Genomic DNA, 26,914 nt, shown 5'->3' on the forward strand with positions numbered 1-26,914 from the left:
CCGCAGCATTACTATAGATACGCTGTTGACAAATAGATGGCTACCCGCTTTTTTCCTATCCCTTTCCTCCTGCAGCGATTCTCCATGGTTCGTCGGTCGAACCACGCTGCTTTTGGAAGACTACCCAGCAGTTCGCCTGAAGGGGGTATCTTGCACCCCCGCCATTGAAGACGCTCTATCAGGTGTCCCAGGCCCGCCTATAATTGCCTCCGCTCTATGATCCAAATTACAACGGCAATTGGTAGAGCCGCGCTGGCCCCGCTCTCTCTCTCGTTCTAGCGCGCAAGAGGTCCGCACGGGGGAGGGATCTTATTATTTCCGGGTCAAGGCGGGGTTGAAATCGCCCCGCTCTCCGCCTCCCCCTCCCAGACCCGCCGAGGCCGCCGCCGCAAGAGCAGCTGCCGCAGCCCCTTCCCGCTGCCCTTGCCCTCCTCCCGCCGCCGCCATCCCACCCGCCCACCCCGGCTCTCTCCTCCTCCTCCTCCCCTCCCCCTGTCCCGCTCCCTCCGCCCGCCCCGGAGACCCACGCACCACCCGCCCTCCCTCCTCCCGCTCCCCCGTCCCATCCCCTCCCCCCCCCGCCCCAACGAGTCAGTGAGCGAGAGAGCGAGCGGACGTGCGAGGCCTGGCCTGGCCAGCTATCCCGCCAGGTAAGATTTCCTACTAACCCTGGATTAGCGTTGACCCTCTTTCCCTCCCTTCCCCCCCCACTTCCCAATCCTCGGCCTCGAGTAGTTTCACTTTTCCGTCAGTCCTCTTTCCCAAACCCGGCCAGGTCACTAAGGAAGCTGGGGGATACGCGCGCGGCCTAGTGGGGCCTAAATCCGGCCCGACTGCGTGTCTGAGGCGCGGTAGGGGGAGGGGCGGCCGCGTTCGTGTTTGCCACCTGCGTATTGGGAGTGGGGGGGGGGGAACCGCGCGATCAGCCCTATGTCGAGGGGGGGGGCGCTACTGGGGAGGCCGCGCGGGGAGGGGGGAGGGCGCGCGCGCGCGCGCTCTGTTGCTGCGTCACATTGGGCGGGATCTAGGCCCGGGCCGCGCGAGGGACGGACGGTCGGAGGGAGGGGGAGGGGGAGGGAGGGAGGAAGGAGAGAGGGAAAGCGGAGGGGCGGAGTTTACGCGTTGGAAGGGGAGGGGGGGGGAGGGAGGGCGAGGCGAGGCGAGGCTGACGCTAAGGCGCTTGGCTCTGAGTCGGAGAATGGAGGCGGCCCCGCTGGCGGGCGGGTCTCTTGGAGCAGGCGGGGAAGGGAGCAGCGCAGTTGCGTCTTGTGCACTTTCGAAGCGCCTCCTGCCAGCGATACAGCGCCCCTCTTCTTTCCACCTTAACTCTTTGATTCTCTTTTTTAAGCCTTCTCAGGTCCTTTGGGGAGGAAAGTCGCTGCGCTCTAAAGAGAACTTTGCTTCAAGGATTTTTTTTTGTTTTAAAACCCGAGTAGGCTTTAGATTAAAATAAGTGGGATTGTTTCCCCTCCCTTCCCCCCCCCCCCCGACACTGGACTCATTTAGGACTATTCAAGCATACGTAGTGTTTTGTTTTTTGTTTTTCTTGGGAGAAAGGTTAATAAAGAGAGGGAAGCCGGATCTTTTAGAAAAATAAAATTTGTCTGGATAGAAACTTAAAAAACAATGATTGGAAAATATAAGAGAAACAGTTGAGAGATTAAACTCTTTGAGGGTAAGGTTTTTAAAATACAATTGTAAACAAAGCAGACTTCCTTTATAAAGCATCAGATTTATTAATCCGTTGTGTTAAATTGTTGATGTTGACAATAGCCCTTGTCAGTTACCTGAATGACATAAATAAGGATTTGGGAGAGTGTTGCATAACACATTAAAAATATAGAGATTTGTGTGAAATGTGGCAGATAAAGTGAAATCATGGTCTTTTATTCTTTTCGTGGTATATTTTTAACCATGCTGTCAGCAAAAAAAAATACTTAATCCGATTCTTAATTCTTTACAAAGAAAAGCAGTTTCTGACATGGTCTATTCTGTATTCTTAATATTTATTTATTTATTTATTTATTTTTGATGTCTTCAAGTCAGTGTGGAGTCCTGGTGACTGCCTGAGCTAGTCCCTTCAGTTTTCTTGGCAAGGTTTTTCACAAGTGATTTGCCTTTGCCTACTTTCTAGAGCTGAGAGTGAGTGGCTGGCCCAAAGTCAACCAGCTGTATTTTGTGCTAAAGTGTGACGAACTCACTGTCTCCCAGTTTCTCGCCTGATGCCTTAATAATACACAAAATACACCAAACTGATTCTCTTTAATACTGATACATCTCTTGAGCAAGTAATTTTTGACATTAATTAAAAAACCACATGTATTGTAACTTCCTGTAGTCCTGAGTAGCATAAGAAAAACATTGCACATACTCAGAAGTTATTTAATAAATTCAAGATTGAGGTTCTTGGTGCTTTAAATTGGATATGATATAAAAGGTGATTTAAGTGTTGCCTACTGATACAGTTGATCAACCAGGCTCTACACTGTAGATTTAAATAGTTTTATTTCAATATTCTTAATGCAGGAATTGCCAGAAGACCTAGTAATTAATGGAGAAAATCTTTGATTTGTTGTGGAACTGAAAATGACAATTGATCTCTACCTGTTCTAGCAAAATTGGGAAAGGGGGGGGGGTTCTGGGAGTGAATAGAAAATCAAATTGTTCAGGGGGGATCTATTTAGTTCATGACTTGGAGTATTTCAAGCACCAAACCAGTCCATATTTCTGGTAAACGGGAACATTTTAATTTACCGAGTAGTATCTAAATACTTTATGAATAAACACATAGGAGATGGAAATTTATCTTAAGGAGTATCCACTCTTAAGAGAAAGCACCTAAGAGAAAGCACCTGAAAATCTGTAGGTGTAGAGGTTGCTTTTCCCCAATCTCTCCTGTCAAATGAGTACATAATGCTTAGACATGTACAGTATCCATGATTTGTGAACAGGAAAGGCAATGCAAATCAGGCATTAATCTCAAAGGACTTCAATGAGCCTTGACACATTGCATAGTCAACCAAGCTAATGTCCAGAAAGGATTAAAAAGAACACAAATTTGCATCTCTTTTTCTTTCTTTCTGGCAATGTTTTAATATTTCTTTTCCATTGCAAACAGTAAAGGGCTGTATTTTTTTTTCTTTGCTCGGTTGTGGCAAAGTTACAGTTTAAAAGGGGGGAAACCCCTACATTATGTGATGTACTTACTCTGAAGCTACATTTTAAAAACTGATGTTTTTAAATAATACACTAAAAACAGTAGAAATGGCTCCAGTAAAGTGGTGGGTGATGAGATGGTGTTTTTCTATTACAGTGCGGTTTTTTTTCTCCCAGCGACCAAAGATTTGACCACTGACTAAGACTGACCTAACCGAACACAACTCAAGATGGACACCGGCGTAATTGAAGGAGGTTTAAATGTCACACTTACCATCCGCCTACTTATGCATGGGAAGGTACTTGCAGCTTTCCATGTTCTTTGTCTTGATGTAAAACTAGGTCACAGTAAATGCCTTGGAAAACCGAGTTGTCTGATCAGATTAAAACATCTGCTTGCTCTTGGCATGCCATATATTGTTCTCTTAACCCCTAAGAAGGGAAACTAGAATTTAACTTGATTAAGTATTTCTTCAAAATGCTGATTTAAATCTTCTTCCAGTACAATTACTTCAATCAGAGCTTTGAGATTATCAAATTAAACTTAAAACAATCAAGTTCCTCTTGTTAATTGTAAAAATGTTTTTTTGTTTGAAAAATGTAGAACTTATAAGCATAATGTTTGGGAACTTGTTATGGGCATTTGTTAAATTATTGAAAAATATAGCTTTTTATGTTTGCTGTTTCAGGAGGTTGGAAGCATCATTGGGAAGGTATGTGACACAATTTAATTTGTATTTTCTTACATATATTTGAATTGGTAATAGTTTTGACAAGCTTTTTCTTTTTCCTCCCTCTGCATAGAAAGGAGAGTCTGTAAAGAAGATGCGTGAAGAGGTAAGTTTCAAAGGATAAAAGTAGGAAAACAAAATGGACCTGATAATTATGGCAATATGGGCCATAAACATCATCAGTAATTACATGGTTGTTCTTGCACTATGCCTGTTTTGTTTTAACTGGATGTTGTTTCCAGATAAACAAATTTGGAGTAGGGAACTTTGTGGGGGAAAAGGTCAAGCGAACCATAGGTTAAACCCACAAGGAGACTACACAGTCCAAACCTTAGCTTGGTTACTTTAAAATAAATCCCAGAAACCTTAGTGCCATACTAAGAAGTGGTGCATTATTGTCTAGCAATTCTTTTTTTTTTCTTTTTAGAGTGGTGCACGGATTAACATCTCAGAAGGGAACTGCCCAGAACGGATTATCACTCTTGCTGGACCCACTAATGCCATCTTCAAAGCTTTTGCTATGATTATTGATAAACTGGAAGAGGTGTGTGACTTTAATTAGATGATCCTTGATGGGTTGAGAATATGACCATTAATGGTATTTTGGGTAATGAACATGAATTGAAGCTGTTTTGAGTAGGTTTAATGCTGAAGATATTTTTTTCTTTGGACCCACATTTTTATGAAGTAAAGAATTTTTTTAAATGATAGATTTTGTTTCTTGCTCAAAAATAATGAATTGGGATCCTAAGCTGAGCAGATTTCCATTATAAGATGATGGTATTATTCAAAAGGAGAAAAAGCCTCAGTCTGATCGCACCTTTCTGACTAACAAAATTAATTAACAGATGTACACTTTTGTGAGCTGCAGCTCGCTTCATAAGGCATAGCGCTTATACATTTTGAGAAAACTTGTTAGCTGGAGAAAACGCTGTTGGACTTTCCTGATCCTACTGTAGACTAATGGCTGTCATCTTACAATGTACTCAAAGGGGGAAAGAAGTTGGTTTCCCCACACAATTCCCTGAGTTCTTAAAAAAAATATCTGGCCGGCTCTGATATAATATAGATATATGTTTTGAAGAATGGCTTCCAATTGCTCTTCAAAGCATTGCTTCTACTTGCAGAAATCAGAAATGTAACAAATCTGTACTATGGATTTTCAGTTTATTACATTTTTATCCTACCACGTACATATACGTCTATTTAGTTATATATAAAGCTGACAAGCGGTAGCAATCATAGCCAATACTCTGGCCTCCTATTTTCCTCACAAGAATAACCCTGTGAAGTGGGTTGGGCTAAGAGAATAACACCTAAAGTCACCTAGCTATCTTCTGTGCTTATGGGGAACCTAGAAATCAGGATCTTAAGCCAGCACCATAACTACTACATCAAACTTGGGGCTCTGAAATTATACCCCCTTGTGAGATTTTTCTCAATTCTGTCACAAAAACGGCCTTGCTCTCAATAAAATAGACAAAAATAGCAATAGTTCTTTGAAAATTTCAGTTGATGCTTCTGCCTGAGCGCTGCCTCCAGAGTATAGAACAGGCTTGCACAACATACGGCCAGTATAAATTTGCTGCTGCGGCAGATGTACTGCTTAGCACCCCCAGGCCTTTCCAGTACTACTACTACTGCTGCTGCTTTACTGTAGCCGATTGATGTGTCAGGTAATTTTTTTTTGTAGCCCATAGTGATTTTTACTTTGTCAGAGTGCCACTTTTCTGCCTAAAAATTGTGCATGCCTGGTACAGAGTGGATTTGCACAAGTTAGAATAACAGTAATAATAAATAAGGGGTGTCTCCATTTCTTCCGATGCCAGGATAAATGGAGCAAGCATTTGCTTTTGTTTTCTCTTAAATGGAAATGAATGAGCAGTCTACTATAGTCCTGCAGTGCCTTTTTCCACTGCAATAGTGGATGGGAACATTTTGTTACATAGCTTTTTTTTTCCATCTTCACCTTGGATATAATTTCAAAAGCAAGCCTGACAGAAAATCAGTTCTAAAAACACTTGTGTTTTCAGTATTGGAATAAATACTCTAGCATAACAATTTTGAGTTGGTTCCAAAAGCTTTGTGAAGTCATTTTCTTCAGTTAGCTGACTTCACTGACCCTACTGTTTCAATATCATGCCCTTGGCCTACCATGTAATAACGTATAGGAATATAGCTTAAAATTTCAAGCTAGAAAAGAGTAACCTTCAGTGAAACTACTTAAATATTAAAGGGATGTTCATTTGAATGTTCGAAATTTGGCATGCTAAAATGGGCTTCTTGGCTTGAAAGTCAGTGTCTATAAACATTTTCAGTAGCCTTTTACAACCTGAAACAGTCTTACTCTGTCACTTCTTCAGAGCTTCAGCCCTTGTCCTTCAGTAATAAATATACATTTTTACTCCTCAGCGTGGGAATTTTAGCTTGCTTAGCAGAAAACTGCTGCAGCTATTGAGTTTAGATTTTTAGATAGTGCAGGTGTCTATATCATGACTGAAGATTCACAGATAAAAATATTAGCACAGTAAGCAGGGTTTTGTGTCTGATAACTGATCTTTTTTGAGATGGATAGGAAGACTGGCCTGTTATAGAACTGACGTTAAGCCTACATTTTCATATTGTGAGTTGTTTTCCTGTTACAATATGTGAAGTAAAGATAATTTGCTTGTAATAGGCTGAATAAGAACTTGATTCTATAATTGGAAGACATTTTGTGTTCTTAGACATACTGTAAGAAAAAATATGGGAGGAATTTCTTAAGATGGCCCAATAATCAAAGAGCATGTATTTATCTTAGAATTTCGCTTGTTAAAAATATTGCTAGTAATCGATAGAGGACATGATGCAGGAGAGTTTAGTTTTTTTGAAACAGGAGTTGCAGAGTGCTTCAACAAAGTCTTCAGTTGAAACTTTGCTTATTTGAAGTTTGTTAACCTCTGTTTTCAGGACATCAGCAGCTCAATGACTAATAGTACAGCTTCTAGCAGGCCCCCTGTTACTTTAAGACTCGTGGTACCTGCCAGCCAATGTGGTTCTCTTATTGGGAAAGGAGGCTGCAAAATCAAAGAAATAAGAGAGGTGGGTACTTAATTCTGCTAGGATTATGAGATAGTTTGCTGCTTGTTCTATGGAAAAAATACACTCTTGTTATTATTTCATCTTTTGCCAAATGCAGTAAACGAATGTTATTCACTGACTACATCATTTTGCTTAATACTGTACAGTATATTTAATACTCATGAAATTGAGACTAGAGAATGGCTAAACCAAGTTCAATAAGTACTTTTTGGAAAGCTACTTTCTCATTCTCTTTATCTCTAGCAATAAGTTGGTGTCAAATAATAGCTTAACAGAAGAGTTGTTATGCTGATATTCCCCACACCCCACTACTTTGCTCATGACATCTTGGATGACCAACATTGGATAAGCCCTTTCATTAAAGAAATTAAATACATGGCTGTGTGGATTGAAGCATAATAGAACTATTGAATCATTTGATGTAATCACATTGGTAATTACATTTTATCAGGGCGTTACCCCAGATAAAAATGTAAATGGTTTGATTCTAAGAGTTGTAGATGTTATTCTTTCAAAACTAGGAAAGTTCTTTTGCTTTAGAATTGGGTAATTTACCTCTCATTGTAGTTAAGTTTTATTCCTACCGTTCTGGAAAAGTTATGAATGTGCCTAGTTTTCTATTCTTGTGCATCTTTTTGAAGTTGAGGTAGGCCTAGAAATAACCTTGTCCCCAACAATGGGTGTTGATCTTTGTCAAATTATTTTTGACTATAGTATTCACGTAGTAGACCACATTACAATCATCCTTGCTTAACATCAGGTTAAAATCTACAGCTGCCAAATATTAGTTCAACACTATTGCTGTATAGTGTGTGTCAAAAAATAGTGCAGAAAAAGTGGGAATAATTCTTATTCACTCTTGGAGTCATCCTGGAATACTATTTACAAGACTATTTTATAACCAAAACTGAAAACATTAAAAAAAATAGGACTCTGAATATTATACTGGAACTCTTATACAATTTCTTTTTCTGTAACAATAACTTCCAATAAATTTGTATATATCTCCCATTAATTACTGTCTTTTGGGGGGGAGTATAAACTGTATAAATAAGGAAGCAAAATACCTGATTTTTTTTTTATTTGCAATCTTAAGAGCACAGGGGCGCAGGTCCAAGTGGCAGGAGACATGTTACCCAACTCTACTGAAAGAGCGATCACCATTGCTGGGATTCCACAGTCCATCATCGAGTGTGTCAAACAGATCTGTGTGGTCATGCTGGAGGTAATCTTTATTTTTATAAAGGCTTAACACTTAACACATAGAAAGTAGAAGGCAGAAGAAGAGCAAAGAGGACAAGGTCATTGCCTAGTGGCCAGTTGATTTCTTTATTTTGAGCAGCTGATAAAAGATTCTCGTGCTGGCAGCTGAATTGCTGTTTTATTTTTGCTCCATAGAATGCAGCAAGAAAGTTTCATGAAGGGGAAAGCACGTATTTCTTTTCTAGTAGCAGGATGAATCGTGTAAACGGTGCTTAAAATGTTGCTTACGCAAAGGGTTTTTAAAGCGATCTCAATTGTTAAAATAAGACCATTCTGATTGGTTCATTCTCTTGACTAGACAGAAAGCTGAGCTGTCTCTTCAAATCATTGCACATACCTCCAGGGGAATGTGGAAAAAAATGCTAAATCAATGCTATCTTTCTCAGTAAAAGTTGTTCTTACCATCGCAGTTCTGTGTCATTTGTCTTCATTTTGTAGACATATTTTATTTGCTTGTAGATTTCCTAGTGCTCCTGTTTTAAACTATAGCATTTCTGAGAGATCCTCGGTGCTCTCTGAGCTTGCTTGTTTTCTTGCAGATGTTTCATTACCCAGACTAGGTAACGTTATCAGGGCATTTAGCATTTTTGTTTTTATAGTTGTACCTGTTGAAGGAGATGACTCTTGCCTGAGAACGTATTCCAGCAGGCAGCAAGAGCATTTTTTCTTTTGCAGAAGACAGGTGACTACTGTTCAGAGACAAATCAAAGAATTGGAGAAGCCATAGATGTATTCTGGCAGACACTTGAGTGTCTCTAAGAAGTCCCTATTAATTAACCATGTTTTCCCTTTGACTCTTTGTAATCTAGTCTCCCCCAAAGGGTGTCACCATCCCCTATCGACCCAAGCCATCCAGTTCTCCTGTCATCTTTGCAGGCGGTCAGGTAAGGCCATTCCTCTTGTTGGGCATGGGTGAGGGCAAAACAGCAGTAGCCTACCAAGCTTCAACACTGCCAGCACACATCAAACTACTCTGCATGCTTATCACCTGTGCTGCCCATCTGGCCAGCACAGTGCTATCTCTGCTGCTTTGGTTTTGTTCTTTGGAGGCTGCTCTCAAATGTTCACAAAACTCTGGTCTCTTTGGGAAATTAATGTAGTCAGCACTGTGGTTTGCAGGATTTCGTTGGCATTTATGATCCAGTCCGAGCATAAGACTGTTTGCAATCTCTCTTTCCTGGCCCCTCAATTTTGAGTCAGCATTCAAATTAGTGATTATTAATAGACTATTAATTCTGCAGAACCATAGTTCAAAAGCAGCAGAAGTGGGCGGACATTGGGAGAGTTGTGTCCTAGAGGGCTGAGAAAGCGAGGAGGAGATGCTGGTTGATGCCACCGTACCTTTGAGCTCAAATTCGGGAATATCTGGGAATTACTACTTCTTTAACTTTTTTCATCCTCTTAAAAGGAATTGAGTGTCACTTTCTTTTTAATTGCCTATGAAGGAGTTACCTGTGGCTAGTTTATAAATACATCAAATGATTTGGGGTACAATGATTTTATTCTTCAAGTACACAGGAGGAATATGAGGCACAAATATGTTAATTTTCTGATAAATTGTTATGGCCAGTGCAGGACTTCAGTCTCTCAGCTGGCTGGAATCCTATGAGACTAGTTAAGCATTTTCAGTGACATTCACTTGATGGACGGCGAGTGGTCAGATACTTTAGCTGGACTTGAAGATCCTTTCGATCCTTTTAGATAGATTTGGTCTGAGGTTGAAGCGTGCACTTTGGAAAAGCGGGTCTCTCAGCACTATGTGTCCCGGGAAGGCTCTTGAGTATGTGGTGTTGGAACATATTTAAGCACAGTGCCTCAAGGCCCACCTTTAAGCTTATTATTATTATTATTTCCGAAAAGGGCTGCATTAATTTTCAGATGCTTCAGAGATGGATTGGGTGAAGTGGACTAAGCCAGCCTGAGATTGTCAAGATAAGCAGTGATGGCACTGGGAAATAGATTTCAGTCAGCAGCAGAAATTTAGAGGCAGCAGCTGGACAGACCTGGCTGCAGTGTACCCAGTGCTTATACATTCACGTGCTACTTACATTGGGATATCTTGCTGGGGGAAAGGTGCTGTCGTGATCTTGTTCTCGCCTCAATCCCTTCGTCTTTCTTCCTTGCCCCATTCATATTGCCTACCTTCCAGAAGCTCTTGACAGCTTGCTAAGCAATTAATTGGCAGTGCAAAGGCACTTGGGAGGTTACTGAAGATACTTGAAGTAGGTCACTTGCATCCTAGAAAGTTGATCTTGTGGCAGAGTAGGCCTGTTAATGTCATTAGAATAAAACACTTTGTATTCACGTAAAACCTCCCCCTGTCCCTGAAGAAGGTAGTTGGGGTTTGCACTCAGGGAAATCTGACGTTGTCTTTGCTACTACTGAATAAGAGTCAGAGCAAGCCAGCATCTGCCTAGTGGAGGTTAACCCTTGATCAGAGTAAGTGTTATGTGACTTTGGTGTTAGCAAAAGGTTTCGGATTGACAGCCCTGGAGACTGAAGTCCTCTATTTATCCACAGGACAGGTACAGCAGCGGCAGTGCAAGCTACCCCCACACCGCCCCATCAATGTGCCTCAACTCTGACCTGGAGGGACCACCTCAAGAGGTGAGAGGGGAGTTCAGTCTCCATGGCCCATTCAATCCTTGGCCTCTTTGAGACTGCCAACAAGGGTGGCAAGATTGGTGGTGGCGGCTTGTGCTGTGAACTCCTGTTCATTGGGAATTGGATTAAGGCCACCAAACAGTACCTGGTAGGCCAGTAGGCAGGCCTGCAGGTGGTAACTGCTTGACCAATTCCAACCAGGGCCATATTTCTCCCTACGCCCTACCAGCGAGAGATAAGTTCTTCCAGAGCTTCACTTAGTGTTAAGCAAGTCCTCACACAGTGACTGCCTTGCTGGGTTGCTTCAGTAGGGTTATTCCTAGAATCATCGTGTTTGGCTGGCTGCTGCTTTCTCCTTATTCTTCCAGATGTATTTCTGCCATCCAGTGCCTGACTATAGTAGTCCACTATAGATAGAATTTTAAAGAGTATGGAGTGGGATTGGGATGAACACCCAGCTGGTTCTTTTTAGCCATTAAAACAGTTGGAGGTATAGGAAGTAATTAAGCTGCCCTTTGAGTCTAAAATACAGAGTGCATAGGGCAGGAGGGCTTATATCACAGTCCAGTCCTCTGCTAAACAACAATTCTTCACCAACAACCAGCTGTTAATACTAATCATTTTTATGGTGGGGAACACTTTCCCTTCAAACACTATATACACCTAGCTAAAACAAGGAACCCCTTTAAGAGACCTGCTTTCAGGCTCCCCACCAACAATTCTCCCCTCAGCTTTCTGGCTTCCTGGCTAGTTGAACTCTTATCTGTCACTGGGTGGCTGTCCAATGGTTTTTAATAGGACTGTTTTCCTCCTTTTTGTAGGCCTATACCATTCAAGGACAGTATGCCATTCCACAGCCAGATGTAAGTTTTGTTTACACTTCTTGTCTTGAAATCACCCACTTCTCCCTCCAAAATTTCTCCATGCTTTCTCAACAAGCCACTTTAGAAGTCTGTTTTAATTTGAAACCACAATCCAACCTAAAATGAGCCTCAAATTTTGTTCAGCGGTTCTTTATGTAATCAACCTTAAAACCTCTCCTCCTTTTTCTGTGTCCTGCGACACACACTTGCCCAGCAAAACTTGGTATTCTATCCAAGTTCCAGTCTCTGTCCCACAATTTGATATCAGATCCCACAAACAAACAAAACAAAACTCCATGGTATACTGTCATTGTGGTTCTTAGTAAATGGCATTAGGGCATTGGGTGTAGCGCACTTCCTGGTGGCGGAGGGGAAGCTAGCCTCAGACTTGAGCTTTCATCTCTAAACATGATGGCCAGCACATCATGTAGTCACTACAGGTGTCGTTGATAAGGTGACGGGGCTTTTGCTTGGGATGCCTTTTCTTGGCACACTTTCTGCTAATAATAAAACCATTAGCTGTCTTCACTTGATGTGAAAGGACTCCACCCCCCACCCCCCTCACTGTCCTTTACTAATACCTTCTGGTGTGTGAGATAGTTGTAGTACTTCTCATGGAAGGGCACATAGGAATTGATCTCTGCTCATAGCAGGCTTAGAGAAGGAAGGGTGGGGCTGGGATGAGTGAGTCTAAGACCAAGAGCTAGCAATTTGCACTGTTTTAAGATTGGGGAGAGCATCTGACTCCATTCTGGTCACTCATGATCTACCTCTCCCCTCCAAATGCTTGACAGAGTCCTGCATGGTGTGGTCCCAAGCACCACTGCAAATCAGTCTCTGTGTTATTTTGCCTGTTTGTGCTTTGTCTCCTGGTGTTTGTCACAATTCACTGCAGATGCCTTCTGTTGAGCCAGGGGTTTTTGAGATGGGTGTTGGCTTCACACCCCATGGTGCTTTTCTACTGTCTGTACCCATCTCTGCTCAGGGAAGCGCTTGCTCCTCAATCCAGTTTTCCTCCTGGACTCCCCTATCCCAAGGGGGCAGCACCTCATGCTCAGCTTGCAGGGTCTGTTTTTCTTTAAACTGTGCTAAACCAGTAAGTCAGCAAAATTCCTAATATCTGTCTTTTTCTTTCTTTTTCTAGCTGACCAAGCTGCATCAGTTGGCAATGCAACAGTCACACTTTCCAATGTCTCATGGCAACACTGGATTCAGTGGTATGAAAATGTTCTTTATTACATAAGCTAGCAGTCCAAGAATCGCCACTTGACCTTTTAAGATGATTGCCTTAAGCTCATTTTTTCACTTAAGAAAAAGATCCACAGGTACCAATCTTGAAAAACAGGTGACTGTTACTGTCCTCAAGAACAAAAACATAGTGTTGATTTTAAAGAAAATGTTGATACTGCTTCCTCCTTTGGCCCGTTCAGTAACATTGCCAGCTGCATCTTGCCTTCCAATTACTACGGTAGTTAATAGTTGTGCCAAGTTGTATAAAAGTTTGCCTTGTTGCTGAAAGTCTGATAGGACTTCGGCTAGGACCACCAAACTTACTGTCCCTTGTATTTTGACAGGCGTTGAATCCAGCTCTCCAGATGTGAAAGGCTATTGGGGTAATGACTGAAAAAAAAAATAGTTACTCTGTTGTGTATGTTCATAATGGTAGGGGAGTCTTTCCCAGTTACCAAATTCTGCTAACTGCATTATAGTGCAGGGGGGAAAGCCAACAGCACATGATACAGGTGCAAAATCATATTTGATAAATTTTTTCCTTCTGTAAAATATGGCGTGCTGGAACCTATATTGGAGAGCAGATAATAGTATGAATAAGTTTATTCTCTTTTCATGAGCTGTTTGCTAGCAAAGATAGCAGGGCAGCTAAAATATCCACACAATTATATTGGGTCGATTAAACATAAAAAGGGCATTATATACAAGCTTCTCGAACAGTACAGATAGTACTGCTATCTTATTTATTTGCTCAGGCTTCTGTGCAGTTCCAGTCAAAAACAACTGAAATATGGCCTCTGTCCATTATATAAAGTAAAAACCACAGTAACGAGATAAAATGAATAATAACGGGCCACAATACAAAATACAGCACCAAGATAATAAACAGCAACCGCTCAGGAGGTGCCACCAAGGATCATTTGCCAGTCCCTTTGAAAAAGGCGGAACTTTAATGGCCTTCCAGAATCCTAGCAGCATTCTGATAACGGGTAGGGTGTTCCAGAGAAGGGATTCAGGGATGGAAAAGGCCTACAGCCATAGGCCCTGGGGACAATAGTCCCAGGCAAGCCATCAGGTCCCAAAGAAGCCCTCTTTTCCTTATCAGATGGGTAAATATCAGAGGAAGTAAGAAGTCTCTTGAGAGTGTTGTGCCATGAGGCAGCAATAATTTCACGTACAACTAAAATGCATACTGATGAACATGAGTGTTTGCTTTGGGTCTGTGTTTATTACAACGTTGGAAAGTATATAAAGGATAATGGTTTTTTCGTTGTTTGTTCATAGGAAGAGACGGTATTACTACTTTGGTTTGCTCTAGCCAAGTACAAACACTCATTCTTGTCTCTCTTATAATCAAGAGTTTACCCCCCCCCCCAAAAAAACGAGAGAGAGAGGCTTAAGCTTAACATTTTGTTCATCCTCTGCTTGAACACTTCAAGATTGTAATTTTTTCAGCAGCAAATGATAGCCTGATTGCTCTGGCAATTCTGTTTTGTACTGTGCTGATTGTCTCAACTTTAAACTTGTTTTGATCTCTTTCTGTGTGTTAGCAGGTTTGGATGCATCAGCTCAGACTACTTCTCACGAACTCACCATTCCAAATGATGTAAGTATATTTCAAACATGCCCACTTGGGATGAAGCGCTCTCTTCTGGATTGTCGTGAGATTCAGAAATTCCATTTCAGGGAAATTATGATTATGCTATAATCTAGATAGCTGTTCTATTTTAAGTTTAGGGCATAGTTAGATATGGGAAGTAGGCATTCAAATTACATAACCTTGAATTACAGCCACAATGGGGCCAGAATACCCATTGATGAGCCGTGCCCAATTGTACAACTTTTTTTTTTGCCACAGTGGTTAAATGAATCATTTTAGTGGTTAAGTGAATCTGGCTTCCCCCATTGACTTTGCTTGTTGGAAGCTGGCTGGGAAGGTTGCAAATGGTGATCCCATGACTTCAGGATGCCTGCAACCATCGTAAATACCTGCTGGTTGCCAAGCAACTGAATTTTGATCATGTAATTGTGATGCTACAACGGTCATAACTATGAGGACTGGTCAGAACTCATTTTTTTCAGTACCATTGTCATTTCAAATGGTCTCCGAAGGAATGCTTTTAAGTCGAGGGCTACCTGTACGTGAACAATGACACCAAAGCACCTAAGAGTCTTAAGGCGTCTCTTTAGTATTACTATCCTGAAACTGAACGCTTTCTCTTTTTAGTCCTTTAAAACAAGCATTGCAACATTACAATATTGAGAAAATTTCTTAACAGATTAAAAGGTGGATTAATGATTAGTTTGAAGGGTATTAACGATGTCCTGAGAAGAAGCCTTTAGCATACAAAAATGCTGAGAACTATGGCACATCTCAAAATTAATGCAGCTGAGAACCTTTCAAAAGAATATTGACTATTAACATTCCAGAGTGCCATTAAACAGCAAATGTTGAAATTGAGTATATGCTGCTTTGAAAGACTTGCTTTAAGTCCCAATACATTTATGTTTTGCTTTCTTGTTAATTGGACCTCTTGTAGTGACATTTTTTTTATAAAGGAGGTGCTATAACCCATGAATAATAACGATATACGGCCCAATTTGATAGAAGGTGGACTTTTTCCCCAATTGCCATAATTTTACTTTACGTTATGGTGCGAAACTAATATAAAATTGACAGCATTTCCTTTTGCTCTGCCAAGAGTGAAATGACAATTACAGATTTTAAACTTCTTTTTCTAAGGAAAGTTATGATTCTTTGGTAATATGGGAATACTGTGCCCACTGTAAAAGTTGTTTGTCTAACTAGGTTAACATTACAGGACAATCTTGTTCATTTGATTCACGTATGCTTAATATGCCAATTGAAAAATCAGTTTAAGAAAAGGTCTTTTAACAATAATGAAGCTTCCTGATAGAAAACAGCATTTACATAGTTTCTAGACATCAGCCTCACCCAGGTCTGGAAGGAAAACAACAGTACAAAAACATATTTTTGACATTTCTGACTGCAGTTTGATTAAGACTTTGTTTTCTTTATTTCTTAGCTGATTGGCTGTATCATTGGGCGTCAAGGCGCCAAGATCAATGAGATTCGCCAGATGTCTGGGGCGCAGATCAAAATTGCCAATCCAGTGGAAGGATCTACTGACAGGCAGGTTACTATAACTGGATCTGCAGCCAGCATCAGCCTGGCTCAATATCTAATTAATGTCAGGTAAGTTTTTAGCATCTTGTTTATTAATGCATGTCTTAGATGATAAAAGAAATGTGTGTATATATATATATATATATATATATATATATATATATATATATATATATATATATATATATATATATATATATATATATATATATATATATATATATATATATATATAATTTAAAAATAACCTTTTAAAAAAGATGAAAAGTTCCCAATTAACCCTCCCCCCCACTCCTGGTGCATAAATAGTGCAAAACTGCTTTTTGGTGCACAGGAGCTCCCTCATCTTTTGCAGATGTATGGGCTAAGGTTGGGAAGGTATTGAAGTTCTTGTAGGTGAAGGAGAGAAATAAGATATGCAATACACCCTTCACTGCACTGTAGACCTTGGGCTTTCTTTTTTTAAAAAAAATTAGCTAACCTTCTTCTAAAAAAACTTACATTTTTATGAAGGCAAACTAGATTTGGAATCCTATTGCTGAGCACTATGTTTTTCCCCCCAAAAGTGCTTAGTTGGGTACCTAAATGATTGTATTATGCCTTTTACCAAGAAGAGGGTGGGGGTAGTTCTGCCCCAGGAATGTGACTTTGTCTACTGCCACTGCTCCTGCACTTAGTTCCAAATACGCTTTTGCTTGCAGTGAGCTTCAGTAATGGGGGCTGCATGCAGTAGCGCTCTGCAGCAAGCAGTGGCAGCTTCTGGGGCTCTGACCTTAAAATCCCCAACTGGCAAGTAGCCTTTACCACACAATCTTGTGAGGCAAAATCCAAATTATCAGCTTAATGGAAAGTAATGTCTTCAGTAATTAAAACTCCATACCCAAACAGCTGGTATTCTATGTCTTGCCATCTATGCTATGACTAAAGTATCCTTTGTAAGAACGTAAGCTAATGTTAAGAATCTACAGTTTAGTTTCAGGGCTGCTACAGAATAGCAAACAAGTATATTCCAGATGTGAAGTTGCTGACGTTTTTAAAACTACCCAAAAGTCTCAATGTCTTTGAACAGAAGTGGCCATTTTGGGATGCCCAGGAAACTCTAGTTTCAGTTTAGTAGCTAAACATTAACATAGGATCCACCGTTGGAGTGAATATTTTTTTCACTCGTTACTATGAAAACCATCTAAGCCTCTTCTCATTGAAGGCTCTCATACTCTCCCCAATTAAATTTCTGCCAGAACTGTAATGTAATGTGGTGGTGATGCTAGCAACTGCAAAAATATGTTTTCTTAAGTGGCTTAATGACACTTGCAAATGGCAGCATGGAATCAAAGAGGGATAATAATGGCTTCAGACTGAACTCAAGGACTTGGAATGTTTTGACATAGTGCTTAAAAAGAAATATTGTATGGGAAATAACTAGAAATAAAGTGCTACATACATAATTACGATCCTTACAGTTGCCCTCTAAATTGTGTGTCTTATTTTGAGTTGCTCAATCTGTTTGCAAAATGTATTAGTTTTGGCTGATCTGGTATTAAGCAATAGAGGTGAACCATTCTTTGCATTAAGCAACAGAAAAATCCCAACCCCTTCTCTTAATCTACATTCCAAGAAGTATACGTCTAAGCCAGGGGTCGGCAACCTAAAAAAGAAAAAGAGCCACTGGGAACCGGTTCCATCACAAATTAAAAAAAGAGGGAGCCGCGTGCGTGTGTCCATGCACGCGCATGCGCAAAAAGGTTTTTTGCGCATGAGCGGACGCACGCGGCTGCCATTTTTTAAAAAATGAGATGGAACCGGTTCCCGGTTGCCCGATGGCGACGGCCCGTCTGCAAAGCTGCCGCTTTCGGCAGCTTTGCAGACGGGCCGTGGCAGCTTCCTGAAAGAGCGGCGCCCCTGCCCATTCCGAGAGGTGCGCGCGCACCTCTCCGAACGACCGGAGGTGCGCGCGTACCTCCGTGCGAAGGGGCAGCGGCGCCGCTCTTTCAGGAAGCTGCCGAAAGCGGCAGCTTCCTGAAAGAGCGGCACCGCTGCCCGTTCGCGCGGAGGTACGCGCGCACCTCCCCAAAGGTTTGGGGAGGTGCGCGCGCACCTCCGGTCGTTCGGAGAGGTGCGCGCGCACCTCTCGGAATGGGCAGGGGCGCCGCTCTTTGCGGAAGCTGCCGCGGCCCGTCTGCTAAGCTGCCGCTTTCGGCAGCTTCACAGACGGGCCGCGGCGGGCTTCCTGAAAGAGCGGCACCGCTGCCCGTTCGCACGGAGGTACGCGCGCACCTCCCCAAAGGTTTGGGGAGGTGCGCGCGCACCTCCGGTCGTTCGGAGAGGTGCGCGCGCACCTCTCGGAATGGGCAGGGGCACCGCTCTTTGCGGAAGCTGCCGCGGCCCGTCTGCTAAGCTGCCGCTTTCGGCAGCTTCACAGACAGGCCGCGGCGGGCTTCCTGAAAGAGCGGCACCGCTGCCCGTTCGCACGGAGGTACGCGCGCACCTCCCCAAAGGTTTGGGGAGGTGCGCGCGCACCTCCGGTCGTTCGGAGAGGTGCGCGCGCACCTCTCGGAATGGGCAGGGGCGCCGCTCTTTGCGGAAGCTGCCGCGGCCCGTCTGCTAAGCTGCCGCTTTCGGCAGCTTCACAGACGGGCCGCGGCGGGCTTCCTGAAAGAGCGGCACCGCTGCCCATTCGCGCGGAGGTACGCGCGCACCTCTCCAAAGGTTTGGGGAGGTGCGCGCGCACCTCCGCCCATTCGGGGAGGTGCGCGTGCACCTCTCCAAACGGGCGGTGCCACTCTCCATTTGGAGAGGTGCGCGCGCACCACTGCCCGTTGAAAGAGGTGCGCGCGCACCGGGCGGCTGGAAGCCGCAAGAGACGGCTCAAAGAGCCGCATGCGGCTCCGGAGCCGCAGGTTGCCGACCTGTGGTCTAAGCTATATGAAGCAGAATAACTGCATCATTTTCCTGCAGGGAGCAAAATGGAAAATTGTTCCAAGTGCAGAGCGAAACGTGTCTTACTCAAAGCATCATTCTGTAAGGTTTCAAAAAAACCTCTTAACTTCTCAAGATTTATATCATAAAGAGATTAGTAGCAAAGATTTGCTCCATGTTTAACTCCAAAATAAAGTAAGCAGGCAGGTCTGCTGATTTTTTTCCCATCACCCAATCTGCAGAAAAAAAGTAGCCAAGGAGATTAGCTCAAATACGTTTAAAATTAAAATTTTCTTGCTTAAGGAATAAATCAATGAATTTACTTTAGCATAGCCCATAAACAATATTAGCAGCAACAGTAGATTTTTCGGCTGGAGCTTTTTTGCATATTAATCCTGAACACTCAGTAGCCTAGCGACAACAGTTTCTGATAAATATACACATATTTTGGCAAACCTGCAAAAGAAAGGAGGAAACACACAATGGAGGGACACTGCACAAGTCTATTCCATTACAATTTAAAGATAACCTGACCCCAACAGAAGATTTTAAATAACAGTACAAGTAGTCCTCCACTTGCCACCCCAATTGAGCTCAGAATGTCATTGCAGTTACAAGTTGAGGCACCCACATGACTGGAAAGTAATTTTTTTTTTGGTGGCAGTCAAGCAAACCCATTTATTTGGGTGTTTTCAGAAACCAGCAAAAAACATTGCAAATTGCAATCGTGTGACGGCTGAACAACACAACCACCCATCATTGCAGTCACGTGACCGTGAGGAATGCAGAATCATGCATGACAGCCATGGGTGCTTTAGGCCACTAAGGCAGTAGTGCATCCATTCTATGACTGCCCTAATTTCAAACGGCCGTTAAGTGAGGACTACCTGTAAAACTTGCCAACTAGAAAGGTAGCAGTTTGTGCGGTTTCTTCAACCAGCCGTAGCCAGGCGTAAGGGTGGCAATTTTTGCCTGCTGTTTCATTAGCTAAATCCCATTTAATGTCATCTACATTGCAAGTCCTATTGAGGGGCGTTGGAATATTCAAAACAACATGGAACGAAGCACTCCAATTTGCCCTCAGGTTGAAATAAAACTAAAAAATGCTGGATGTTTAAACACCAAACACTCAATTGCTGTTCTGAGCTCTGAATATTCAAGCTTGGAATGTTTGCATATATATGCCTTAATGATTTTGGTAGATAATGTGGTTTTTTGTTGTTTTTTTGTGAACTCGACCTTCAATAGGAGAATCAATAGCCCATGTCAAAGCATCTCAAAAGAAAATAGTCACTACCATTGCCTATTTATCATCTGGATATTCTCAAAACATTGCCTCTCATAACCCAAAGATGCTTTTTCACGAGGCAACTGGGACTTTCTTGTTTTTCTATGAAGACGTTTTGCTTCTCATCCAAGAAGCTTCTGCTCTGCAGAGCTGAAGAAGCTTCTTGAATGAGAAGCAAAACATCTTCAAAGAAAAACAAGAAAGTTCCAGTTGCCTTGTGAAAAAGCATCTTTCGGACAACTGCGACCTGGATAACGGAGAATCTCCATAGACATTTGCCTCTCTAATAAATAAACCAATGAAGTGCCTCAATTTATCAATAGAGAATGAATTCTATTGGTAGAGTAAGTGAAAGAAAACGCATCCAGAAGAGAAGTTGCAGTTCCGGATGAAATTTAAAACTTGGGAAGCCCCTTTTCCAGGGAAGCACAAGTTGCTCTAAGACCTAAACGGGTAACACGGTTAAAAATGTCAGAGCAGCCAACAATGACAAAAATGAAATTTTTGCTACGTCAGAGAGAGGTTTGAATACTGCAGTCAGTATGAAATCTGAAATAACAGTTGGGAAGGGAAAAGAAAATGCCAGAAGACCTTTGGCAAATAAACGCCGACCGCATTGTTTCCATAGTTTTCTGTAACTTCACAGGGGCACTGCGTAGTTTAGTATTAAATAACAAAATGGCCACTTCTGGAGTCAATACAGGTTGGAGTTCTTCATAACGGGGTTAGGGGCTGGGACCCAGCGGGCCACGCGCTCTGGGGCTCTAGACGGACCTTGGTACATCTGGAGAATGTTGAGATTCCCTAGCAGCCGGCATTCTCTCCCCATCCCATCTTTTCTTCTGGCCTATGCTATTTCCAAACCTTTCCGAGACTAGGTTCATGCTATTTAAGCTGTTTTGTGTCCTGTGCTTTTTGTGTGGTGTTCCCATCCACCCACCCGTCTTTTTGTTCCTTTTTTCCTCTGTTACAGTTTAGAAAGCGCTAAACCCTCCTCCCAGGCAGCCTCCGTCACGATCCCCGACCACCTCAGCATCAACCTCTCTCAACCCTCCACCCCTTCTTCTTCTTCCTCCTCCACCACCACCCCCTCGCTTGCGACGGCGGGGGTCTCCGACGCACCCTCCAGCCTCCCCAACCCTCTTCCGACCGCCCCCTGTGTCTCCAGTCTGCTTGGCATGAAACCCGTCCCTCTCCTGGCTCTAAATGTTGTGTCCGCTGCTAAGGGTGCCTCCACCACCTCCTCAGCTGTGCCATGTGTTACTAACAAACTGAAAACGGATAAACAGAGATTCTCCCCCTACTGAGAGTCTGCTTGTGGCCTTAAGAGGAACAGCAGATGTTTTTTTTTTCTTCCCAGCAATGGGGATCCTGTAGAGGAGACTTGGAAGAGATTTTTTTTCTTTTTTTTTTCTTTTTAAACTTCACAACAAAAATGAGCTTGTGAATCCTTTAGGATGGAGTTTCTTTTTGCTGCCGATCTCCACTAGTTCAAAGACAATTGAGCAAGTGTATTAATCCGTTTTGGAGTCCAGTAGTAATCTTGATTATATAGCTTGTAGCTGTTGCTTTGATAGATTTTGTTTGCATTGTTACATGAAAAAAAAGGGCGGGTGGGCAAGGGTTGGGTGGGTGTGGAATTCTAGCATTTGTTAATAAAACTATTCATTTTGTGATACCTTGGTTTAAGCTGTTGCAAAGAGGCTACTTTGGTCAAACCTGTCTCAATGTCTGTCTTGTAATAAAGCTATCACAGTGAGAATGTGCACAGATGTGCCTGAATTGGATCCAGACTATATAACTGCAAGCTGGTGGATATCACGTTGCACACCCAGGCTAAAAGTCTAAATAGATGTCAGTTAGTGTCCTAGAATAGTTTTCCTCAACCTGATAAGCCCCTCCTCCCAGATTGACCAAAATCTCAATCATCCCTGCCTGCTGCTGTATTGTCTTGGGGTAGATGGAAATTTTTAATAGAAAACATTGACATTAGAGAAGGCTTTCCTGGAGTGTAATGAAATGTTTAAATTCTATGTTTGGGAAGCTGTAACCATTCAGTATACAATTGTGAAGCTGCCAACTGAAGGCAGGGAATAAGCCTTGTACACTGTGCTTCCATTCAGGCTATGGTTTATCGATGAGAATTCCTAGCTGGCACGTATACATTCACCTGCTTGGTAGAAATGTGATAACATTTCTTTGAGCATACAGTATGTCCTAATACTTTTCTAGAGATTGCTCTAGGTCTCTGAAGAACGCAAGTGCTTCAGATACCTGGCTTTCTCTACATCCAGGACTATGTTGTCACTAAGGAGATAAAGAGATCTTGGATCAGCAAGCATACTTTAAACAGTTTTACTAGTGCTGCAAGTCCAGCCTACTTTTGCCATATATTCTAAAAATGAAATAAAAGAACTAATCCTCAAATTGATAAGATGTGTAGCCCAGAGCTATAGTTTAAAAATCTCATTGTTTGTTATTGATGAAAATAGCTTGTGTATAGTCTCTTTTAAAAGATGCTCCTTAGGCCACGTAGTTTGTCTTGACAGCGAGTCTTCTGCCAAAGCTAGCCAGTTGGCTTCTCTTGTCCCAACAACCTCTTCTAGTTTTAAAGACCAGGTAGTCACCTGTTTCCACTAATAAGGGCTTTTTGGAAACAGAAGGCAGACGAATAGGATAATGTAATAAAAAAAATCAACGCTCTTGTGTTTAGCATGGTGCTCGTATTATTTTCCCATCTGAATCAGAATAACCTGATCTTTAGCCTGGGATTGCTGCATGAACATTGCAGTTCTTTTTCCTCCCCCCCCCAAAAAGGGAGTGTTTATTAATTTTCAAAGCGTCGAGGTAACACTGAATAAGAAAGGTAACTGTTAAAATTGATTAGAATTGTGTGCTTATCTTTTGTATTAAAATTGGAACAAGTTTGAAATGGTAATTAGATTATGGGCTATAATTTTGGACTTTCAGGGATGTGGAGGGTCTAATCTGATCCTATTGTGAGGGATGAGATGGCCATTAACTGGCTGACTTATGCAGTTCTGTCAAATCTTTTTTCTTTTAATAGTAGGAGTCTTTTTTAGTAATTGTTTCTGCAGTTTGACTTTCACAATTGTAACTTTTTTAAAAAAAAATCTGTTCTGCTGTAGTGTAATCACATCAAGTAAAAATTGTCCACTCTTAACCAAGCTTATGGATTGGCCGTCTGTTTCATAGTGTCTTGTAGAGACTGATTTTGTGACCAGTAAGATGGTGATGTGTTGTCCAGAAGCTATTTGTTATATTGCACAAACACTAGTTCTCAATAATAACCATATAAAATTCACAGTTATTGGGAAGTGGATATCCATACTTCTAAAAAATATATATCTGCATTTGACTTCATTTTTTTTAAAAAAAATGATTACGTCCATATCCACCTTTACAACTTTTCCAATCTTTAATGCTATTAGTTTTATGATGCAGCAGGAAAATAAATGTTCCTCTGTCAAATTATATTAAGGCAGACACACTTTGCACGTATTATGTGCAAAAACTAACATGTTAAAATAGTTGGCTTCGTTGATAGTGGGGAAAAATTAGTAGCAGGTCTTTTTTCTGGGTTTGGGTTATGCCCCCAAAGTTGCTTATTTCACAGAAATTATAAGATGACTACCTATAGAATCTAATTCTTTATAACCTGGTATTCCTAGGTTATGACTTGTTCATAGTAGTGATTTATCAAATTCAATTTGATTTGAATTTGTCTCAACTTTTTTGGGATGTGAAATCACACTTGTGTCTGCAAGGTACAGCTACGTAATGAGGGCCAAGTAGCAGAGGCTATTTGAGGTTCGTTTTTCAATATTTCAAGTTCACACATAAATCATCTGTTCTATATCTTGAAGTTCAGAACATACAAACAAGAGGAGATGCTGTTTTTCCACACACCATAGCAAAACCCACCCGTGTCCCCCAGTCCTTTATAATGTAAGGGTCAAGAAAAAGTGATTGCTCTTACCACTGTGCTAAAAAAAAAGCCAAGCTGTATTAATGCATAATCCACTAATGGTGGTATGCAATGAGTACTTAACTTTTTAGAAAAGAGAAGAAAGAAATTTCCAGTGTTTGGGCTAGAATATATTTTGGGGTGGGTAAGGAAGGGTAAACCAGCTGAGCTCAGATGTGAGACACCTTTTTTTTTCTTTCCATTTTGTGAGATAGCCTTCCCCCACGAATTGGGACTTTAGGAATTTGTACTTCCATAGATCAGCTTAGGAAGGCTGCTCTGTAAAAAAACCAACACAAATATAACTTAGATGTGCCCCAAGCCTCTTCCTGTATTAAGTTAGTGCGAGCCATTCTTTGCCCTTGTTTCAGTGGCTCTTACTTGGAATTCTACCTTTTTTGCTGGATTTGTCCTTTTATGTGGTCAGATCAGCCATCCCCCAACCTTGGCATCCTTCAAATGCATGAATCTCAGCTGCCAAGAAGTTTTAAACGGTCACTCTAGGGAAAACTGCCTTGGGTCATTCTATTAATAAAAGACTGGGAAGTTTCGCTTATTCAGTATAGTATATGCAGGGTCTAATTTTATCACTCTTCTACCCCATTCTGGCCTGATTTGTGGCAAAGACCCATGCAGCTGAGCCTTACCCTTTGGGTTGCCTAACCCGTTGGCCTAGTGCAGGGGTCGGCAACCTCGGCTCTTTTATGACTCGTGGACTTCAACTCCCAGAATTCCTGAGCCAGCATAGCTGGCTCAGGAATTCTGGGAGTTGAAGTCCACGAGTCATAAAAGAGCCGAGGTTGCCGACCCCTGGCCTAGTGGTTTGGGTGCAGCTTGTTAGTGAGTCTTTCAGTCAGTCAGTCAGTCTTCGTTAAGAGAGTCCTCCCTAAAAGGTAAGTTTGTATAGCGTGGCTTCTGCTTAAATATAACAGACCTCAAGCCCCAGCCATTTCAAGTGGTTGAAGACTAATGTTCCTTTTTTTTTCTTTTGTGATAAAATAGTTTCATGGGCATTTCAGGTTTTTTTTAATATATATATAAATGTTTTGTGATAAAATAGTTTCATGGGCATTTCAGGTTTTTTTTAATATATATATAAATGTTTTGTGATAAAATAGTTTCATGGGCATTTCAGGTTTTTTTTAATATATATGTATCATTTAGGGGCTTCTGATTTTCACAAGCAAAAGAATTTTAATTTAGAAAAAATTATATTTTTTAACAGCAGGGAAAAAAACCCACTTTTGCTGTAAACATCAAGACAGCTGTAAAAGTTGTGTAATTTTCTTTGAATTATATACAATATTTAACAATTTGAAAAAAACAGCTTGGTGGAACAAATTTCTCACAGGGTCTTTTAAATCAAAGCCATTTCTGACGACTTTTGATGATTTGACTTGAACTTGCCTAAATACCTGAACATGCCTAACTAAGCATTACAGACAATAACCAGGAGTTCTAGTCCCAGCTTAGGCAGGAAAGCCGGCTGGGTGACACTGACCCAGTCACACTCCCTCAGCCCAACTCGCCTGGCAGGATTGTGGCAGAATAGGTGGGAGTATTAGGTATGTTTGTTGCCTTGATTTATTTATAAAAATAATAAAGGCAGGATAAAAAAAGGAACTAAAAATTGGCAACTGAGTCACAGTTTAATGGCAATGTGTTTGCATGTGCTAATAGCAGCAGAAGATATTATACCAGGGTTAGGCCACCTTGGCTCTTTTTTATGACTGGTGGACTTCAACTCCCAGAATTCCTGAGCAAGCCATGCAGAGGGGGAAAGGGAGAGGTTTCCATGCTGAGCCATGCTGGCTCAGGAATTCTGGGAGTTGAAGTCCACCAGTCATCAAAGAGCCAAGGTTGCCTATCCCTGACCTATATTATGCCTACTTCTAAAAACTACTGGTGAACCTGAATTCTGGTGACTGTTTTGACTAGTATGCAGACGGTGCTGAATATTTAAGACTTTACTGGAAGCCATGCTTGATATGGGGATGAATGTATAAAAGCTGCAGTAAAGCCTGACTGACTTTCCTTTTGGGTATCTTGAAGTGGACTACAAGGTATTCAAGATTGATATATGTGTGTTTGTAGCTGCCTCTGTATTAAGTACCATATGCCAAATGCAACTTTTCTATAAACAGTGTACTTTGCATTCTTGGTAAGAGTCATGTTATAAAGTGGAATTTGGACATGTGTCAAAATCTGGCTCTTAGGTTTGTCTACATTCGTTAAAAGACTTTAACTTTTGTTTCCATCGTAGGCTTTCTTCGGAGACTGGTGGAATGGGAAGCAGCTAGGACAATGCCACCACCTCACTCATTACCCCTTTCTGCCGTTCATCCCCATGATCCATCTGTGTAGTTTTTGAGCAGTCAGCAATTCCAGGTTTTAACTAGTTTGTAAATTTTCAGTTCTACACGCTTTACCCATCCATTCATGATTTTTTTTTAATTGCAGCATTTTAATTCCTTTTCTCTGTTCAGCTGTTAAAATGCTGATTCATATTTTAGTTTAAGCTTCTTCCCCTTTCTTGGCTCATGAAGTTTTTCTGTTATGTCATGAAATGTAAGAGTGGAATTAATACATTTCAGTTTAGTTCTGTAATGTCAGAAATTTTTCAAAAAAATAAAAAGATGGACTGGA

At 41.6% G+C, this 26,914-nt stretch overlaps 1 protein-coding gene across 17 annotated transcripts; it reads left to right on the top strand.

Annotated features, from left to right (window-relative positions):
• Nucleotides 1–363: 363 nt before the first annotated feature.
• PCBP2 (poly(rC) binding protein 2) lies at nt 364–26,914 on the top strand. Of its 17 annotated transcripts, none has more exons than XM_081318505.1 (15): nt 364–650; nt 3,314–3,455; nt 3,846–3,869; nt 3,961–3,993; nt 4,315–4,431; nt 6,837–6,968; nt 8,065–8,193; nt 9,041–9,115; nt 10,752–10,838; nt 11,657–11,698; nt 12,843–12,915; nt 13,273–13,311; nt 14,479–14,534; nt 15,976–16,145; nt 26,532–26,914. In XM_081318505.1, exons 2-15 carry the CDS (start codon nt 3,387–3,389, stop codon nt 26,566–26,568), a joined length of 1,083 nt encoding a protein of 360 aa, XP_081174631.1. In that variant the 5' UTR covers nt 364–650; nt 3,314–3,386; the 3' UTR covers nt 26,569–26,914. The 17 variants fall into 17 exon arrangements, with proteins under 17 accessions (XP_081174631.1, XP_081174640.1, XP_081174644.1 ...); XM_081318514.1 differs by having other exon boundaries at nt 3,334–3,455; XM_081318515.1 differs by having other exon boundaries at nt 365–650; nt 14,482–14,534.

The sequence above is a fragment of the Vipera berus genome, assembly GCF_964194415.1.
Source record: "Vipera berus genome assembly, chromosome: 2".
Classification (NCBI taxonomy): Eukaryota; Metazoa; Chordata; class Lepidosauria; order Squamata; family Viperidae; genus Vipera; species Vipera berus.

What these genes read in the sequence shown, in the direction of transcription:
- PCBP2 (XM_081318505.1), top strand. Translation starts at nt 3,387, where the DNA reads ATGGACACCGGCGTAATTGAAGGAGGTTTAAATGTCACACTTACCATC. An exon ending in AGATGTGAAAGGCTATTGGG is followed by an intron (nt 13,312 to 14,478) that starts GTAATGACTGAA and finishes TCTGTGTGTTAG; the next exon opens with CAGGTTTGGATGCATCAGCT. An exon ending in AACTCACCATTCCAAATGAT is followed by an intron (nt 14,535 to 15,975) that starts GTAAGTATATTT and finishes TTTATTTCTTAG; the next exon opens with CTGATTGGCTGTATCATTGG.